This window comes from Gobius niger (assembly GCF_951799975.1).
Source record: "Gobius niger genome assembly, chromosome: 1".
Taxonomy (NCBI): Eukaryota; Metazoa; Chordata; class Actinopteri; order Gobiiformes; family Gobiidae; genus Gobius; species Gobius niger.
The window spans coordinates 75538890-75559469 of record NC_136852.1 but is presented as its reverse complement, the minus strand read 5'-3'; the positions used below and the strand labels follow the sequence as shown (position 1 = coordinate 75559469).

At 45.0% G+C, this 20580-nt stretch overlaps 2 protein-coding genes across 2 annotated transcripts in view; one reads left to right on the top strand and one right to left on the bottom strand.

The window, feature by feature from the left end:
- tmem175 (transmembrane protein 175) overlaps nt 1-20580 on the top strand; it is a 183751-nt gene that overhangs the window by 141421 nt on the left and 21750 nt on the right. The gene's annotated exons all lie outside the window — the stretch shown is intronic.
- Nucleotides 1982-20563, bottom strand: rasgef1ba (RasGEF domain family, member 1Ba; the record flags this gene model as incomplete). The annotated part of the gene is made up of 13 exons (XM_079578688.1): nt 1982-2012; nt 2122-2194; nt 5690-5813; nt 5892-6083; nt 10465-10544; nt 13435-13537; nt 13603-13698; nt 14071-14145; nt 15045-15476; nt 18749-18886; nt 19237-19329; nt 19835-20239; nt 20450-20563. 13 exons carry the CDS (start codon nt 20561-20563, stop codon nt 1982-1984), a joined length of 1956 nt encoding a protein of 651 aa, XP_079434814.1.

Genomic DNA, 20580 nt, shown 5'->3' with positions numbered 1-20580 from the left:
CTGTACCTTTTCTGAAATGCGACGTATATTTTGTATTCCTTGTACAGCCTTTGTAGGAACTCCAGATTAACTTCACGGTAGTATTTTTGTGCGATTTTTTAACGATTAAAGAATTGTTTTATACCTTTCGTAGATGTGTCCAACCGCTCCTAGCTCAAGCCAAACTCAGGTGGTCGCCCCACACTCGTCACGCTCGCCGCACTCGCCACGTCGAGCTCCATCGTCTCCACCCTGGTCTCGTCTCATTTCACAGAGTTTGTTGTAGCAGCTGAACTCTTTACTTTGTCATCGTTCGATCTTCACGTTTTAACAAGAAAAGTACAACTCCCAGTTTACGGAACAGCAGCCATTTTGTGTGTTCGTTTTGAGCTAAATATTTTTGATATTGAAACTGAACCTAAAAACAAACGTTGATAGTTTTCTTGTTAAAAGGTGATGTGGATGAAATGTGTGTTTATACTCCTGCGTGTGTTACACCACTTACTGGAATAAAAAGATTCAAGAACAAGAGGTTTTGTTTCATGTCTCCATAAGTCGATGTTTCATTCATTCGTTTAAGCTCTGAACGGAACCTGAACGGATCCCATTTGGGGAAATAAAGCATCAAAACAGCCACAAAAAAATGAGAAGAAAACAATGTAAACGCAACAAAAATTCAACAAAAAAATGACAAAATTTCAATTAAAAATGTGACAAAAATTAAACAAAATTAAACAAAAAAATGACAAGAATTCAACAAAAAATGTGACAAAAATTAAAATTAAACAAAATTAAACAAAAATGTGACAAAAATTCAACAAAATTCAACAAAAAAATGACAAAAATTCAACATAAAATGTGACAAAAATTCAACAAAATTCAACAAAAAAATGTGACAAAAATTCAACAAAAAAATGACAAAAATTAAACAAAAAAATGTGACAAAAATTAAAATTAAACAAAATTAAACAAAAATGTGACAAAAATTCAACAAAATTCAACAAAAAAATGACAAAAATTCAACAAAAATGTGACAAAAATTCAACAAAAATGTGACAAAAAATCAATAAAAAAACACACAAAATAAGGTGACACAACACAGTCTTAGCTTTCAAATGAGGTGTTACACAGGCCTACATAATGGCCAAAGAGGACAGAATGCATTTGGTTTAGGCGGGGGGTCAGAGGTTAATAAAGACACATAATAATATCGTTCACCTTATGGTTTAAGCAATGAGAAGTTTCCATTTGTCATTTTGTAAAATTGTGCACTAGAGTAAATTCTGGAAGTTCTGGTCGTCGCTACGGTAACGCCTTGAAACATATGACAAGGGTTTCATTGACTTTTTTGATTGAACCAAATGTAAGTTTTTTTACTACTTTATTTTCTGTGTTTCGGCTGAAAAGTGCATTAACACAAACTATACAAACGTTCTGTTGAGTTAAATCCAAACTGTGCCATTACCATAAAATACCAAATATATGTATTATCATAAGCCCTGAGGAGAAACATCTTCAATGTCTTCCACTTATTCCATGAATCGATCGCACATCCAGCTGGAAACATCTCCTCTGGACGGGACGGCAGTGTCGCTGAGAGGCCAGAGGATCAGCTCCAGGATCAGCCGGTTTAGGAGCACAGCAGGTTTGTCCAGAGGGTGATTTTATGATAATTCCACCAGACTTTCAGAGTTCAAGATATTAACAAAGACTGAAAACATCCATAGAGATTCAAAAGACATTTAGTCCTGAGATAATCCAGTCTCTCAGCTCAGAGGAACATCAAACACGACTCAGGGTGGGTCAGTGTGATGGACTCTCAGGCTCCTCCTAAATCTAAACCTTAAACATCTTCCACAGGTGGAGGCGCTGGAGTTTCTCTCTCACACGGAGCTTCATGAGTTTGTTTTGTTCAGGAGGCTTTAAAGAGCGTTTCTGCCCACCCTCGTCACTCCTCCACTTCAGAGACTCCTGATCCTGATCCAGTTCCACAGCGTCGTTTTCACCTTTTGGACTTGATCCGTGAACTGGACCTGCCAGGAAACACCAGAGTTCATTTGTGTTGATTTAAATATCGTAACAAACTAATAATAAAGTTTTAAACAAGGAGAGAGACGGGGAAATGGAAATAAGGTTCTGCACCTCAGAGATTTCCACTGCTGCCGGTCCATGTTGTTCTCCGGGGCCTCGCGCTCGAAGGAGGCCCTGCACAGAGCTGCAACGAGAGGAGGCCACCACAGGGGGCAGTGTGACGCTGATGTACTCACAGGGACACACACAAGAGAGACCAGGCCCTCAGAGACCAGGCCCTCAGAGACCAGGCTCTCAGAGACCAGGCCCTCAGAGACCAGGCCCCTCAGAGACCAGGCCCCTCAGAGACCAGGCCCTCAGAGACCAGGCCCTCAGAGACCAGGCCCTCAGAGACCAGGCCCTCAGAGACCAGGCCCTCAGAGACCAGGCCCTCAGAGACCAGACCCTCAGAGACCAGGCCCTCAGAGACCAGGCCCTCAGAGACCAGGCCCTCAGAGACCAGGCCCTCAGAGACCAGGCCCTCAGAGACCAGGCCCTCAGAGACCAGGCCCTCAGAGACCAGGCCCTCAGAGACCTGGCCCTCAGAGACCAGGCCCTCAGAGACCAGGCCCTCAGAGACCAGACCCTCAGAGACCAGACCCTAAGAGACCAGGTCCTCAGAGACCAAGCCCTCAGAGACCAAGCCCTCAGAGACCAGGCCCTCAGAGACCAGGCCCTCAGAGACCAGGCCCTCAGAGACCAGGCCCTCAGAGACCAGGCCCTCAGAGACCAGGCCCTCAGAGACCAGGCCCTCAGAGACCGGGCCCTCAGAGACCGGGCCCTCAGAGACCAGGCCCTCAGAGACCAGGCCCTCAGAGACCAGACCCTCAGAGACCGGACCCTCAGAGACCAGGCCCTTAGAGACCAGGCCCTCAGAGAGACCAGGCCCTCAGAGACCAGACCCTCAGAGACCAGGCCCTCAGAGACCAGGCCCTCAGAGACCAGGCCCTCAGAGACCAGGCCCTCAGAGACCAGGCCCTCAGAGACCAGGCCCTCAGAGACCAGGCCCTCAGAGACCAGACCCTAAGAGACCAGGCCCTCAGAGACCAGGCCCTCAGAGACCAGACCCTAAAAGAGACCAGGCCCTTAGAGACCAGACCCTCAGAGACCAGACCCTAAAAGAGACCAGGCCCTCAGAGACCAGACCCTCAGAGACCAGACCCTAAAAGAGACCAGGCCCTCAGAGACCAGACCCTAAGAGACCAGACCCTCAGAGACCAGGCCCTCAGAGACCAGACCCTAAAAGAGACCAGGCCCTCAGAGACCAGGCCCTAAGAGACCAGGCCCTCAGAGACCAGGCCCTAAGAGACCAGACCCTCAGAGACCAGGCCCTCAGAGACCAGGCCCTCAGAGACCAGACCCTCAGAGACCAGGCCCTCAGAGACCAGACCCTCAGAGACCAGGCCCTCAGAGACCAGGCCCTAAGAGAGACCAGGCCCTTAGAGACAAGACCCTCAGAGACCAGACCCTCAGAGACCAGGCCCTCAGAGACCAGGCCCTCAGAGACCAGGCCCTCAGAGACCAGGCCCTCAGAGACCAGGCCCTCAGAGACCAGACCCTCAGAGACCAGGCCTAAAGAGACCAGGCCCTAAGAGAGACCAGGCCCTCAGAGACCAGGCCCTCAGAGACCAGGCCTTTAGAGACCAGACCCTCAGAGACCAGGCCCTCAGAGACCAGGCCCCTCAGAGACCAGGCCCTTAGAGACCAGGCCCTCAGAGACCAGGCCCTAAGAGACCAGGCCCTCAGAGACCAGGCCCTCAGAGACCAGGCCCTCAGAGACCAGACCCTAAAAGAGACCAGGCCCTCAGACACCGGGCCCTCAGAGACCAGGCCCTTAGAGACCAGGCCCTCAGAGACCAGGCCCTCAGAGACCAGACCCTAAAAGAGACCAGGCCCTCAGACACCAGGCCCTCAGAGACCAGGCCCTTAGAGACCAGGCCCTCAGAGACCAGGCCCTCAGAGACCAGGCCCTCAGAGACCAGGCCCCTCAGAGACCAGGCCCTAAAAGAGACCAGGCCCTCAGAGACCAGGCCCTAAGAGACCAGGCCCTCAGAGACCAGGCCCTCAGAGACCAGGCCCTCAGAGACCAGGCCCTCAGAGACCAGGCCCTCAGAGACCAGACCCTCAGAGACCAGGCCCTCAGAGACCAGGCCCTCAGAGACCAGGCCCTCAGAGACCAGGCCCTCAGAGACCAGACCCTCAGAGACCAGGCCCTAAGAGACCAGGCCCTCAGAGACCAGGCCCTCAGAGACCAGGCCCTAAAAGAGACCAGGCCCTCAGAGACCAGACCCTCAGAGACCAGGCCCTAAGAGACCAGGCCCTCAGAGACCAGGCCCTCAGAGACCAGGCCCTAAAAGAGACCAGGCCCTCAGAGACCAGGCCCTCAGAGACCAGGCCCTCAGAGACCAGGCCCTAAAAGAGACCAGGCCCTTAGAGACCAGGCCCTCAGAGACCAGGCCCTCAGACACCGGGCCCTCAGAGACCAGGCCCTCAGAGACCAGGCCCTCAGAGACCAGGCCCTCAGAGACCAGGCCCTCAGAGACCAGGCCCTCAGAGACCAGGCCCTCAGACACCGGGCCCTCAGAGACCAGGCCCCTCAGAGACCAGGCCCTCAGAGACCAGACCCTCAGAGACCAGGCCCTCAGAGACCAGACCCTCAGAGACCAGGCCCTCAGAGACCAGGCCCTCAGAGACCAGGCCCTCAGAGACCAGACCCTAAAAGAGACCAGGCCCTCAGACACCGGGCCCTCAGAGACCAGGCCCTTAGAGACCAGGCCCTCAGAGACCAGGCCCTCAGAGACCAGACCCTAAAAGAGACCAGGCCCTCAGACACCAGGCCCTTAGAGACCAGGCCCTCAGAGACCAGGCCCTCAGAGACCAGGCCCTCAGAGACCAGGCCCTCAGAGACCAGACCCTCAGAGACCAGGCCCTCAGAGACCAGACCCTCAGACACCAGGCCCTCAGAGACCAGGCCCTCAGAGACCAGGCCCTAAAAGAGACCAGGCCCTCAGAGACCAGGCCCTCAGAGACCAGGCCCTCAGAGACCAGGCCCTCAGACACCAGGCCCTCAGAGACCAGGCCCTTAAGAGACCAGGCCTTAGAGACCAGGCCCTCAGAGACCAGACCCTCAGAGACCAGGCCCTCAGAGACCAGGCCCTTAAGAGACCAGGCCTTAGAGACCAGGCCCTCAGAGACCAGGCCCTCAGAGACCAGGCCCTAAGAGACCAGGCCCTTAGAGACCAGGCCCTCAGAGACCAGGCCCTCAGAGACCAGGCCCTCAGAGACCAGGCCCTCAGAGACCAGGCCCTCAGAGACCAGGCCCTCAGAGACCAGACCCTCAGAGACCAGGCCCTCAGAGACCAGGCCCTTAAGAGACCAGGCCTTAGAGACCAGGCCCTCAGAGACCAGGCCCTCAGAGACCAGGCCCTCAGAGACCAGGCCCTCAGAGACCAGGCCCTCAGAGACCAGGCCCTCAGAGACCAGGCCCTCAGAGACCAGGCCCCTCAGAGACCAGGCCCTCAGAGACCAGGCCCTCAGAGACCAGACCCTCAGAGACCAGGCCCTCAGAGACCAGGCCCTAAAAGAGACCAGGCCCTCAGAGACCAGGCCTTCAGAGGTGACAGTAAAGAGTGGGCGGTACCGTCGGGGCGGCCGGTGGGCGTGGTCAGCAGGTACTGCAGGATGGGACGCTCCTTCTCAAACGGACACCGGGTTCTCCTCCAGGACATGAACTCGCTCACTCGCTTGGCCAGTTCCCAGCATTTCTGACACGACAAACACCTCGGGTTAACCTGGAGCAGACGGATCCGTGACTCTGAGCGACGGCCTGCAGGGGGCGCTACCTGGAAGTTGACGTGTCCGTTGGCGAGTCTGGTGGAGCAGCCCTCGTTCAGGAAGTACAGGTCCTTCAGAGACAGACTGAAGAAAGGAATCACCATCTTTCCGTGGCTGCTGCGAGCCGTGAGCGAGCGCTGCTGGGCTCCTCTCAGTGCAGTCCTGTAGTTGTAGAAGTTACAGGACGGATCCATGAGGCGCTGGGGGGGGGGGGGGGGGGGGGGGGACAGAGTTATTCATTCATTTATCTATTTGTTTCATATTATATAGTATAATATATAGTACGAATATTACATAGAAATAGCTTTAGTTTCAGGTGTTACAGCTCATTCCCAACATCTGCCTATAGGGGGCGTTCAGGTTAAAGGGGGGGTATTCGGCAAAATGGACTTTTTCAAGCTTTCCATTGTGTTATTCTGTCACTCCCTCATTAAAAACATGGCTGAAGTGTTGCCTTGGCACATTCACGTATTTCTGAGTAATCTGTAAAAACTCTGATGGCGGCCATTTTAGGGAGAGGTTTTTGTCAAATTTTTGTCAAATTTTTGTCAAATTTTTGTTGAATTTTTGTTGAATTTTTGTTGAATTTTTTTTTATTTTTTGTTGAATTTTTGTTGAATTTTTGTCACATTTTTGTTGAATTTTTGTTACATTTTTGTCGAATTTTTGTTGATTTTTTGTTGATTTTTTGTTGATTTTTTGTCACATTTTTGTTGAATTTTTGTTGAATTTTTGTTGAATTTTTGTTAAATTTTTGTTGAATTTTTGTTGAATTTTTGTCGAATTTTTGTTGAATTTTTGTTGAATTTTTTTTTATTTTTTGTTGAATTTTTGTTGAATTTTTGTCACATTTTTGTTGAATTTTTGTTAAATTTTTGTCGAATTTTTGTTGAATTTTTGTTGAATTTTTTTTTATTTTTTGTTGAATTTTTGTTAAATTTTTGTTAAATTTTTGTCACATTTTTGTCATTTTTTGTCGGATTTTTTGTCGAATTTTTGTCACATTTTTGTTGAATTTTTGTTGATTTTTTGTTGATTTTTTGTTGATTTTTTGTTGATTTTTTGTTGATTTTTTGTCACATTTTTGTTGAATTTTTGTTGAATTTTTGTTGAATTTTTGTTAAATTTTTGTTGAATTTTTGTTAAATTTTTGTTGAATTTTTGTTGATTTTTTGTTGATTTTTTGTTGATTTTTTGTCACATTTTTGTTGAATTTTTGTTGAATTTTTGTTGAATTTTTGTTAAATTTTTGTTGAATTTTTGTTGAATTTTTGTTGAATTTTTTGTCGATTTTTTTGTTGATTTTTTGTTGAATTTTTGTCACATTTTTGTTGAATTTTTGTTGAATTTTTGTCACATTTTTGTTGATTTTTTGTTGAATTTTTGTTGAATTTTTGTCACATTTTTGTTGAATTTTTGTTAAATTTTTGTCACATTTTTGTCACATATTTTGTTGAATTTTTGTCATTTTTTGTTAAATTTTTGTCACATTTTTGTCACATTTTTGGTTGAATTTTTGTCATTTTTTGTTAAATTTTTGTTGATTTTTTGTTGATTTTTTGTTGATTTTTTGTCACATTTTTGTTGAATTTTTGTTGAATTTTTGTCGAATTTTTGTTGAATTTTTGTTGAATTTTTTTTTATTTTTTGTTGAATTTTTGTTAAATTTTTGTTAAATTTTTGTCACATTTTTGTCATTTTTTGTCGAATTTTTTGTCGAATTTTTGTCACATTTTTGTTGAATTTTAGTTGATTTTTTGTTGATTTTTTGTTGATTTTTTGTTGATTTTTTGTCACATTTTTGTTGAATTTTTGTTGAATTTTTGTTGAATTTTTGTTAAATTTTTGTTGAATTTTTGTTAAATTTTTGTTGAATTTTTGTTGATTTTTTGTTGATTTTTTGTTGATTTTTTGTCACATTTTTGTTGAATTTTTGTTGAATTTTTGTTGAATTTTTGTTAAATTTTTGTTGAATTTTTGTTGAATTTTTGTTGAATTTTTTGTCGATTTTTTTGTTGATTTTTTGTTGAATTTTTGTCACATTTTTGTTGAATTTTTGTTGAATTTTTGTCACATTTTTGTTGATTTTTTGTTGAATTTTTGTTGAATTTTTGTCACATTTTTGTTGAATTTTTGTTAAATTTTTGTCACATTTTTGTCACATATTTTGTTGAATTTTTGTCATTTTTTGTTAAATTTTTGTCACATTTTTGTCACATTTTTGGTTGAATTTTTGTCATTTTTTGTTAAATTTTTGTTGATTTTTTGTTGATTTTTTGTTGATTTTTTGTCACATTTTTGTTGAATTTTTGTTGAATTTTTGTCGAATTTTTGTTGAATTTTTGTTGAATTTTTTTTTATTTTTTGTTGAATTTTTGTTGAATTTTTGTCACATTTTTGTTGAATTTTTGTTAAATTTTTGTCGAATTTTTGTTGAATTTTTGTTGAATTTTTTTTTATTTTTTGTTGAATTTTTGTTAAATTTTTGTTAAATTTTTGTCACATTTTTGTCATTTTTTGTCGAATTTTTTGTCGAATTTTTGTCACATTTTTGTTGAATTTTAGTTGATTTTTTGTTGATTTTTTGTTGATTTTTTGTTGATTTTTTGTTGATTTTTTGTCACATTTTTGTTGAATTTTTGTTGAATTTTTGTTGAATTTTTGTTAAATTTTTGTTGAATTTTTGTTAAATTTTTGTTGAATTTTTGTTGATTTTTTGTTGATTTTTTGTTGATTTTTTGTCACATTTTTGTTGAATTTTTGTTGAATTTTTGTTGAATTTTTGTTAAATTTTTGTTGAATTTTTGTTGAATTTTTGTTGAATTTTTTGTCGATTTTTTTGTTGATTTTTTGTTGAATTTTTGTCACATTTTTGTTGAATTTTTGTTGAATTTTTGTCACATTTTTGTTGATTTTTTGTTGAATTTTTGTTGAATTTTTGTCACATTTTTGTTGAATTTTTGTTAAATTTTTGTCACATTTTTGTCACATATTTTGTTGAATTTTTGTCATTTTTTGTTAAATTTTTGTCACATTTTTGTCACATTTTTGGTTGAATTTTTGTCATTTTTTGTTAAATTTTTGTTGATTTTTTGTTGATTTTTTGTTGATTTTTTGTCACATTTTTGTTGAATTTTTGTTGAATTTTTGTTAAATTTTTGTTGAATTTTTGTTGAATTTTTGTTGAATTTTTTGTTGAATTTTTGTTGAATTTTTGTTGAATTTTTGTTGAATTTTTGTTAAATTTTTGTTAAATTTTTGTTAAATTTTTGTTAAATTTTTGTTGAATTTTTTTTATCTTTTGTTGAATTTTTGTTGAATTTTTGTTAAATTTTTGTCACATTTTTGTCATTTTTTGTCGAATTTTTTGTCGAATTTTTTGTTGATTTTTTGTTGAATTTTTGTCACATTTTTGTTGAATTTTTGTTGAATTTTTGTTGAATTTTTGTTGAATTTTTGTCATTTTTTGTTAAATTTTTGTCACATTTTTGTCACATTTTTGTCACATTTTTGTCACATTTTTTGTTGAATTTTTGTCATTTTTTGTAAAATTTTTGTCACATTTTTGTCACATTTTTGTTGATTTTTTGTTGAATTTTTGTTGAATTTTTGTTGAATTTTTGTTGAATTTTTGTTGAATTTTTGTTGAATTTTTGTAGATTTTTTGTTGAATTTTTGGCTGGTGGCGGCCATTTTAGGGATAGGTTTGCCTGAGTCCTCCTAGGAACGCCCCCACCTCCTGGAGACGCCTCCGAGCTTTGGTCACCAGCCGAGTAACCGACCACTGCTCCTCAGCAGAACCCCCTCCCCACTGATGCCACAGACAGCGTGTGGAGGGGGCGTGTCTAAAGGCTCAGAGGTTCTTAAAGAGACAGAGGCCTATTTCAAGACATTCACTACAGCCATTTTGAGAGAGACATTTTATACAAGGCAGTTATTCTAATTTACTGCATTTACAGACCAACAGAAGGTTTGTCATCATTGTAGTGTGATATAGACTGGTGCTATGGGACTGACAAAAGCAGAACACCCCCTCTTTAAAGCAGAACACCCCCACTTTAAAGGCACAGGCCACCGTTCCTCCAGACTGAGATATGTTCTCACCTGAGCTTAGACGAGTTGATGTGTACCATGTTAGCATTTGGCCTCCCCCAGTATATTCCTATGGCTCCAAACAGGGTGAAGTTAGACAAAGCTCTTCCACAAAGACCAGGTACGGATGAACTCGTCTAAGCTCAGGTGAGAACATGTCTCAGTGTGGAGGAACACTGGCTCCTTTAAGGTCTCTGCTGAAGATGCTCTGCAGGTTCAGTCCAGTGGGGAGAGGGTTCCACAGCCTAGTTCTAAACTTTGGGACTTTGATGTCATGGGTTTCTTGTTCTTAGCTTCAGAGCAGGAGCTGATGTTTGAGCGGGAACGGGATATTTAGTTGGAATCAGGCGACTCTTCATGATGTCATTTCCTCCTGAACGTTCGACAGACCAACATCTAACACTAAATACTGCCTCATCTCGTCTCCTCGGTTTAGCTGCAGCTTTACCCTGAACCATGGGTTTGACTCCGTGTGGAGCAGGACGTTACCTCCAGGATGTGGAACTTGTCAGTGTTGACCCGACTCCAGGTTCTCCTCAGGCGAGACACAGGAGCAGTGCTCATCCCAGCTGCAGGACACAGAGAACAGAAGCTATCAGCTCTGTGGTCCTCAAAGCAGAAACAGAAACGATCATCTCTGTGGTCCTCAAAGCAGACACAGAAACGATCATGTCTGTGGTCCTCAAAGCAGACACAGAAATGATCATCTCTGTGGTCCTCAAAGAAGAAACAGAAACGATCATGTCTGTGGTCCTCAAAGCAGAAACAGAAACGATCATGTCTGTGGTCCTCAAAGCAGACACAGAAACGATCATGTCTGTGGTCCTCAAAGCAGAAACAGAAACGATCATGTCTGTGGTCCTCAAAGGAGAAACAGAAACGATCATGTCTGTGGTCCTCAAAGAAGAAACAGAAACGATCATGTCTGTGGTCCTCAAAGAAGAAACAGAAACGATCATGTCTGTGGTCCTCAAAGCAGAAACAGAAACGATCATCTCTGTGGTCCTCAAAGCAGAAACGATCATGTCTGTGGTCCTCAAAGCAGAAACGATCATGTCTGTGGTCCTCAAAGCAGAAACAGAAACGATCATCTCTGTGGTCCTCAAAGCAGAAACGATCATCTCTGTGGTCCTCAAAGCAGAAACGATCATCTCTGTGGTCCTCAAAGAAAAACAGAAACGATCATCTCTGTGGTCCTCAAAGCAGAAACAGAAACGATCATCTCTGTGGTCCTCAAAGCAGAAACAGAAACGATCATCTCTGTGGTCCTCAAAGCAGACACAGAAACGATCATCTCTGTGGTCCTCAAAGCAGACCCCTGATGTGTGAGGGACAATGGGACATGGAGGAGTCCTGGAGAGAAGTCCTGGTAAAGTCTGGTTTCCTTTGGAGGGTTTAGTTTAACCAGTGGGACTAGTTAAACCAGATGACCCAATAATCAGATCTGATGCGTTTACGTTCACCTTCTGCATAAGCCAGAGCAGATACTGAACTCTCTCCCCTCCCTTCAGTCAGGCCCACACCAGAACCAGAAGGACTGAGCTCAAACGGCTCCTGTGAGCTCAGAGCTGAGAGGAAACTGCTTCATGAGGCAAATCAAAGACACTAAGTAATGTTCCGTATATGTGCAGCAGCCTAACCCATGCGGTATATTAGACCAGTGGTTCTCAACCTTTCGGAGCCGCGACCCCCATTATTACAGTTAATTAGGATCGTGACCCCCACCCGGGTCAGACCGTGGGAAGAACAGGGACGTTAAACCCCTGAACTCCCGCCTGAACCGAGCACATTTTCTCCAGTTTGGCTTTACCCCAATCCAAAAGCTTCTGGAAAAAAGGTGGGAAATAGCAACAAAACTGAGACGAAAAGGATAATGGAAATGTGACGAAAAAGTGACGAAAAATGACCAAAAAATGACAAAAAATATGACAAAAATGTGACAAAAAAATGACCAAAAAATGACAAAAATGTGACAAAAAATGACAAAAAAGTGACAAAAATGTGACAAAAAATGACCAAAAAATGACAAAAATATGACAAAAAATGACCAAAAAGTGACAAAAATGTGACAAAAATGTGACAAAAATGTGACAAAAATGTGACAAAAAAATGACAAAAAAAATGACAAAAATGTGACAAAAATGTGACAAAAAAATGACAAAAAAATGACAAAAATGTGACAAAAAAATGACAAAAATGTGACAAAAAATGACAAAAAAATGACAAAAAAATGACAAAAATGTGACAAAAAAATGACCAAAAATGACCAAAAAATGACAAAAAAATGACAAAAATGTGACAAAAAAATGACCAAAAATGACCAAAAAATGACAAAAATGTGACAAAAATGTGACAAAAAAATGACCAAAAAATGACCAAAAAATGTGACAAAAATATGACAAAAAAATGTGACAAAAAATGTGACAAAAAAATGAAAAAAAGTGACAAAAATGTGACAAAAATGTGACAAAAATATGACAAAAATGTGACAAAAAAATTACCAAAAAATGACAAAAATGTGACAAAAAAATGACAAAAAAATGTGACAAAAAATGTGACAAAAAAATGACAAAAAAATGTGACAAAAAATGACCAAAAAATGACAAAAATATGACAAAAAATGACCAAAAAGTGACAAAAATGTGACAAAAATGTGACAAAAAAATGACAAAAATGTGACAAAAAAATGACAAAAAAATGACAAAAAAATGACAAAAAATGACAAAAAAAATGACAAAAAAAATGACAAAAATGTGACAAAAAAATGACAAAAATGTGACAAAAAAATGACAAAAATGTGACAAAAAAATGACAAAAAAATGACTAAAAAATGACAAAAATGTGACAAAAAATGACAAAAAAATGACGAAAATGTGACAAAAAAATGACAAAAAAATGACAAAAATGTGACAAAAAAATGACAAAAAAATGTGACAAAAATATGACAAAAAATGACCAAAAAGTGACAAAAATGTGACAAAAATGTGACAAAAAAATGACAAAAAAATGACAAAAAAATGTGACAAAAATATGACAAAAAATGACCAAAAAGTGACAAAAATGTGACAAAAATGTGACAAAAATGTGACAAAAAAATGACCAAAAAATGACAAAAATGTGACAAAAATGTGACAAAAAAATGACAAAAAAATGTGACAAAAATATGACAAAAAATGACCAAAAAGTGACAAAAATGTGACAAAAATGTGACAAAAATGTGACAAAAATGTGACAAAAAAATTACCAAAAAATGACAAAAATGTGACAAAAAAATTACCAAAAAATGACAAAAATATGACAAAAAAATGACAAAATTGTGACAAAAATGACACAGACTCACACATGACACAGACTCACACATGACACAGACTCACACATGACACAGACTCACACATGACACAGACTCACACATGACACAGACTCACGTATGACACAGACTCACGTATGACACAGACTCACACATGACGGCCATGAGGGAGTTGAAGTTCCCGATGTTGAGACATTCTTGCGCCGCGTCGATGAAGAAGTCCAGCACCTGCGCTCGCTGCTTCTTCTTCTCCGGCTGTGAGAAGAGCAGAGGTGAGGTCACAGCGCCCCCCACTGGTCAGTGCGGCTCTGTCCACTCACCAGGCAGATCTCTGTGGCCACCAGGGAGCTCAGCCGGTTGAACCAGTCCACGTAGGCGTCCAGGAACGGGGTCTTCGAGGGGGAGCCGCCACCTTTCTGCACACACAGGGAGAGTGTGAGGAAACACGGCAGCTACATGCTAACTACATGTATGAACGCTCGAGCTAACCTCACACACAGGGAGAGGGATTTTTCATCATTTATTTAGGGTTGTATTGTTTTTTTAAAGGTGTTTTTTTATTATATTTTCACTGGAGACTCATTCTGTCCAGTCAGAAGCTCCTCCAGTCGATCATGTCCGGATTTTACCGCCGGGACCAAAAGGAAACCGAACAAGTCGTGAAAGGAAAGTTTGATCCCGGTATTTTTCCTTTTGTGATGAGCTCAGTCGATTCCTGACATCTGTATCTGTGCCCCCACTGCTCAGTGTTAGGGAGTGTCACCCCCCCCCCCTCGTCACAGACTCACCTCGGAGCCGCCCCCCCCTCCTCTGGACATGAAGACCTGGACAAACTCCTCAGGCCCGACATAACTCAGCCTCTCCTGAACGACACAAAGAGTTCAGTTACAATCCCAGGATTAATATCAGGGCGAAGGGTGAGGGCGAAGGGTGAGGACGAAGGGTGAGGACGAAGGCGAGGGCGAAGGCGAGGGCGAAGGCGAGGGCGAAGGGTGAGGGCGAAGGGTGAGGGCGAAGGCGAGGGCGAAGGGTGAGGGCGAAGGGTGAGGGCGAAGGGTGAGGGCGAAGGGTGAGGGCGAAGGGTGAAGACGAAGGGTGAGGACGAAGGGTGAGGACGAAGGCGAAGGCGAGGGCGAAGGCGAGGGCGAAGGGTGAGGACGAAGGGTGAGGGCGAAGGGTGAGGGCGAAGGGTGAGGACGAAGGGTGAGGACGAAGGCGAGGGCGAAGGGTGAGGACGAAGGATGAGGGTGAAGGGTGAGGGCGAAGGGTGAGGGCGAAGGGTGAGGGCGAGGACAAAATGTGTGATATTTGGGAGAAAGTCAAACCCCAAATGAATCTTCTTTATAAATATAAAAAACTATCATTAAAGGTCAGTTCTTTGTGTGTCAGTGTTTGGTCAGAGTGCTGCCCCCTGCTGTCCAGACCTGTCCCTCATTAATATGCATGACACCATCAAATCTATCAATGTCGATATATCGCAATATATTGAAAAAATCGATATATTGTCACACTCCTAGTTGCTGATGCAGAGATTACAGTTACATTTACTCATGTACCTGTACTCGAGTAACTGAACTGTACTTGATAAACATGAACTTGAGTTACTCTTGTCGATGTTTGTGTGAACGTAATGAAAGGTTTAAGTTACTCGGTAGAATTTTGCGTTACTTCTACTCGAGTACCGGGCTGTTGACAGTGTGATGATGTCATGGTTCTCCTCGCTGGGGGAGTGCAGGGCGTGACTGTGGTGGAGACGCCTCACCAGCTCAATGAGCGTGAGCTGCTGGGCCCAGGTGGACGGGGTGGACCGGGTCAGCTCTGGGGGGGGGTCTCTGCGGGGGGGCAGGCGCTCCAGTGCTGCGGCGGGAATCTGCCCCAACGCCTGCTCGTACTCCCCCAGGACCGACAGCCTCCGCAGCAAAGCCCCCAGCACGGGCCGAGGACCCCCCGGGGCAGGCCGAGGACCCTCCAGGGCAGGCCGAGGACCCCCCGGGGCGGGCCGAGGACCCTCCAGGGCAGGCCGAGGACCCTCCAGGGCAGGCCGAGGACCCCCCGGGGCGGGCCGAGGACCCCCCGGGGCGGGCCGAGGATCCCCCGGGGCAGGCCGAGGACCCCCCGGGGCAGGCCGAGGACCCCCCAGGGCAGGCCGAGGCCCCCGTGGCTCAGGCCGGCTCCGAGGACCCTTCCTGAGGACCTGAGGACACGAGGAGCATCTTGTCAACAGTTACATCTGAGAGTCGGGATTAGGGCTGAACGATTAATCGTATTTGCAATTAAATCGTGATATTACACAACGCGATTTCGGCCCATGCTGCTGACGCCGCTGCCCATAGAAGTGAGTGTAGCAGCGAGAGACGCCGCCGACGTTCGGCTCCACCGCCTCCTTTTGTTTACTTCTCCGTCTGCTTAAGGTGCAGTAGATCGTGGATGGGAAAATATCAGCGCATATAAAGCAGCCACCGCTCAGGACTATTGCTGTTTCCTCTGTTAGCATTGTGTTAGCTGCAGCGCTCAGGACTATTGCTGTTTCCTCTGTTAGCATTGTGTTAGCTGCAGCGCTCAGGACTATTGCTGTTTCCTCCGTTAGCATTGTTTTAGCTGCAGCGCTCAGGACTATTGCTGTTTCCTCCGTTAGCATGGCGTTAGCTGCAGCGCTCAGGACTATTGCTGTTTCCTCCGTTAGCATGGCGTTAGCTGCAGCGCTCAGGACTATTGCTGTTTCCTCCGTTAGCATCGCGTTAGCTGCTGATGTTCAGAGTTCTTTGTGACTCACTTTTCGAGGCTTATGTTTGGGAATGTTTTGGATAAAGATAAGAACTTTTCTCACAACCACTGACTAAAACACAAGAGCAAATAGCAAGAAATTATTTAGGCTATTTACATGTGGACTATTTGGAATTATATTCCATGTGATGATAAAGGACTTAAGAGTGAGTAATACTTTATTAAATCAGTAGTAAATATTTAATTGTATTGCAACAAAAGTTATTAGCGGAAATATTGATTTTAGGCAAAATCGTTCAGCCCTAGTAGGGATGCACCGTTCCGATACCTGTATCGGATATCGGAGCCAATACTGGAAAAAATACGATATTGGGTATCGGCTACTGGCAACAAATATCCGATACTGAACCGATACCTGTTTTGGCTCGAAGTGAACATGGACCTGCTGTTCTTATTTTATTTTGAAGGGAAGAACCTGGAGAATTAAATCACTGACTCAGTTTTATCTCTGCGGCTAGCAACAGCATGCTAAAGCTAGCAACAGAGCATGCTAAAGCTAGCAACAGAGCATGCTAAAGCTAGCAACAGAGCATGCTAAAGCTAGCAACAGCATGCTAAAGCTAGCAACAGAGCATGCTAAAGCTAGCAACAGAGCATGCTAAAGCTAGCAACAGCATGCTAAAGCTAGCAACAGAGCATGCTAAAGCTAGCAACAGCATGCTAAAGCTAGCAACAGAGCATGCTAAAGCTAGCAACAGCATGCTAAAGCAGGCAACAGCATGCTAAAGCTAGCAACAGCATGCTAAAGCTAGCAACAGAGCATGCTAAAGCTGGCAACAGCATGCTAAAGCTAGCAACAGCATGCTAAAGCTAGCAACAGAGCATGCTAAAGCTAGCAACAGCATGCTAAAGCAGGCAACAGCATGCTAAAGCTAGCAACAGCATGCTAAAGCTAGCAACAGAGCATGCTAAAGCTGGCAACAGAGCATGCTAAAGCTAGCAACAGCATGCTAAAGCTAGCAACAGCATGCTAAAGCAGCAACAGCATGCTAAAGCTAGCAACAGAGCATGCTAAAGCTGGCAACAGAGCATGCTAAAGCTAGCAACAGCATGCTAAAGCTAGCAACAGCATGCTAAAGCTAGCAACAGAGCATGCTAAAGCTAGCAACAGCATGCTAAAGCAGGCAACAGCATGCTAAAGCTTGCAACAGCATGCTAAAGCTAGCAACAGAGCATGCTAAAGCTGGCAACAGCATGCTAAAGCTGGCAACAGCATGCTAAAGCTTGCAACAGCATGCTAAAGCTAGCAACAGAGCATGCTAAAGCTAGCAACAGCATGCTAAAGCTAGCAACCGAGCATGCTAAAGCTAGCAACAGCATGCTAAAGCTAGCAACAGCATGCTAAAGCTAGCAACAGAGCATGCTAAAGCTAGCAACAGCACGCTAAAGCTAGCAACAGCATGCTAAAGCTAGCAACAGAGCATGCTAAAGCTAGCAACAGCATGCTAAAGCTAGCAACAGAGCATGCTAAAGCTAGCAACAGCATGCTAAAGCTGGCAACAGCATGCTAAAGCTAGCAACAGCATGCTAAAGCTAGCAACAGAGCATGCTAAAGCTAGCAACAGCATGCTAAAGCAGGCAACAGCATGCTAAAGCTGGCAACAGAGCATGCTAAAGCTAGAAACAGCATGCTAAAGCTAGCAACAGCATGCTAAAGCAGCAACAGCATGCTAAAGCTAGCAACAGAGCATGCTAAAGCTAGCAACAGCATGCTAAAGCTAGCAACAGCATGCTAAAGCTAGCAACAGAGCATGCTAAAGCTAGCAACAGCATGCTAAAGCTAGCAACAGAGCATGCTAAAGCTAGCAACAGCATGCTAAAGCTAGCAACAGCATGCTAAAGCTAGCAACAGCATGCTAAAGCTAGCAACAGCATGCTAAAGCTGGCAACAGAGCATGCTAAAGCTAGCAACAGCATGCTAAAGCTAGCAACAGAGCATGCTAAAGCTAGCAACAGCATGCTAAAGCTGGCAACAGCATGCTAAAGCTAGCAACAGCATGCTAAAGCTAGCAACAGAGCATGCTAAAGCTAGCAACAGCATGCTAAAGCAGGCAACAGCATGCTAAAGCTGGCAACAGAGCATGCTAAAGCTAGAAACAGCATGCTAAAGCTAGCAACAGCATGCTAAAGCAGCAACAGCATGCTAAAACTAGCAACAGAGCATGCTAAAGCTAGCAACAGCATGCTAAAGCTAGCAACAGCATGCTAAAGCTAGCAACAGAGCATGCTAAAGCTAGCAACAGAGCATGCTAAAGCTAGCAACAGAGCATGCTAAAGCTAGCAACAGCATGCTAAAGCTAGCAACAGCATGCTAAAGCTAGCAACAGCATGCTAAAGCTGGCAACAGCATGCTAAAGCTAGCAACAGCATGCTAAAGCTAGCAACAGAGCATGCTAAAGGTAGCAGAAGCATGCTAAAGCTAGCAACAGCACGCTAAAGCTAGCAGAAGCATGAGAATGCTCACGGGAACTACAGGTTATCAAGGCTGGAGCCAGATGTTTGTGTTTTATGTGAGATGTTTATATTATCCATCCATCCATTCCATCCATTTTCTTCCGCTTTATCCGGGGCCGGGTCGCGGGGGCAGCAGTCTCAGCAGAGATGTTTATATTAATATAAACTAAACTCCGCGTCAGAGTCGAGGAAATTTAATGTAGAAAAGTTCAACTACAGGGTTCTGACCTGGTCAGTGCGGAGCAGCCGCTGGTTCAGATGCTTCAGGCAGTGCATCATGTGCTGGTCCCTGAAGTCACAGGGGAAGCTCTGGCTCCACTCGGACAGAAGACGCAGGAGTCTGGAGGCCACGCCCTCCAAGGAGCCCTGAGAACGGAGGACGTCAGCGAGGAGGACCTGGTGTGGGCGTGTCTGAGGGCGTGTCTGAGGGAGTACCTGAGGGTGTGTCTGAGGGGGGCGTGTCTGAGGGCGTGTCTGAGGGAGTACCTGGTGGGCGTGTCTGAGGGCGTGTCTGAGGGCGTGTGTGAGGGAGTACCTGGTGGGCGTGTCTGAGGGCGTGTCTGAGGGAGTACCTTACCTGGTGGGCGTGTCTGAGGGCGTGTCTGGGGGAGTACCTGGTGGGCGTGTCTGAGGGCGTGTCTGAGGGCGTGTCTGAGGGCGTGTCTGAGGGCGTGTCTGTGGGCATGTCTGAGGGCGTGTCTGAGGGAGTACCTTACCTGGTGGGTGAGGTGCTCGCTCAGTCTCTGCAGGAGCTGCTGTGGCTGCAGAAACAGGCGTGAGCTCAGCAGGAAGGTGAACACGTATGTTCTCTGTGACACGGGTCAAAACATCATTAAGAAAACACGTGACGAGAATCAGATAAAACACGAGATGGTGATGATGCTCTGATGTGCTGAAAACCAGGACTAAAAAAATGTGTCCATATTTTTTTTTAACTAGTCCAATGTTTAAGAAGTTCCCTCTGCATAATAATTTCGAGATTTATCTTTGTAGAGAGACAGACAGTACATGGGGGGCCCTGAAAAAACTTCAGCCTCGGGGCCCAGTTTTCTTAAATCCGGCCCTGGCTGAAAGGTCAAAGGTTTTCTCAGGCGTCAAAATGACCCCAGTTTCCAAAACACGAGACGAGGAGGCGTTCATGTGCAATCTCTCACATGACCCCCCCCACAGACCAAAACAGCGACAAAAACACAACAACTAATGCACCGAAAAGTAACACAAAAAAACTTAGATCCGGGCGTGACTCTGGTCTAAAGGCTGGACCTTTTAGATTTGGGTAAAGCTGAACTGGAGAGAATGGAGACGGCCACTCACATCGGGGTAGTACTCCGGGGTGGGCAGCAGGTGCCCGATGAGGGCCTCCAGGGGCCCGGACACCAGGCGGTCTCCATGGTAACACAGGCCATTGTTACGGGAACAGGCCTGACTGGACACCTGAAAGGTCTGAGGCATCAGGAGCAGCAGGGAGAGCCTGTGGGAGAGCCTGCGGGAGAGCCTGCGGGAGAGCCTGCGGGAGAGCCTGCGGGAGAGCCTGCGGGAGAGCCTGCGGGAGAGCCTGCGGGAGAGCCTGCGGGAGAGCCTGCGGGAGAGCCTGCGGGAGAGCCTGCGGGAGAGCCTGTGGGAGAGCCTGTGGGAGAGCCTGTGGGGGCTCCTCACCGTGACCCCCCCGCGGTCACTCAGCCAGGCTCTGCGGGAGCGGGAGCACGCGCACGCTCCAGTCTACAAACACACAAGCATGGAGGGGGGGCGTCAGGAGAGACTGAGGAAACTTCAGGAACATTTACCCAGACTGACCTGAGAGCGCGAGGAGGAGGCGCGCGAGGAGGAGCCGAGGAGGAAGAGGAGAGGAGGAGCGCGAGGAGGAGGAGCGAGGAGGAGCGCGAGGACCCGGAGGAAGAGGAGGAAGAGGAGCCTGGTGACTCTGAGCACCTTCTGTGGAGCTAAAGCTGCCTCTCCTCTCCTTAAGCCGAGCATGAGCTCCATCTGCCGGGACAGCCCTGGGGGAGGGGCCGCGGGGCAGGGGGCGGGAGCAGAGGAGGTCATTAATATTATTATTTAAT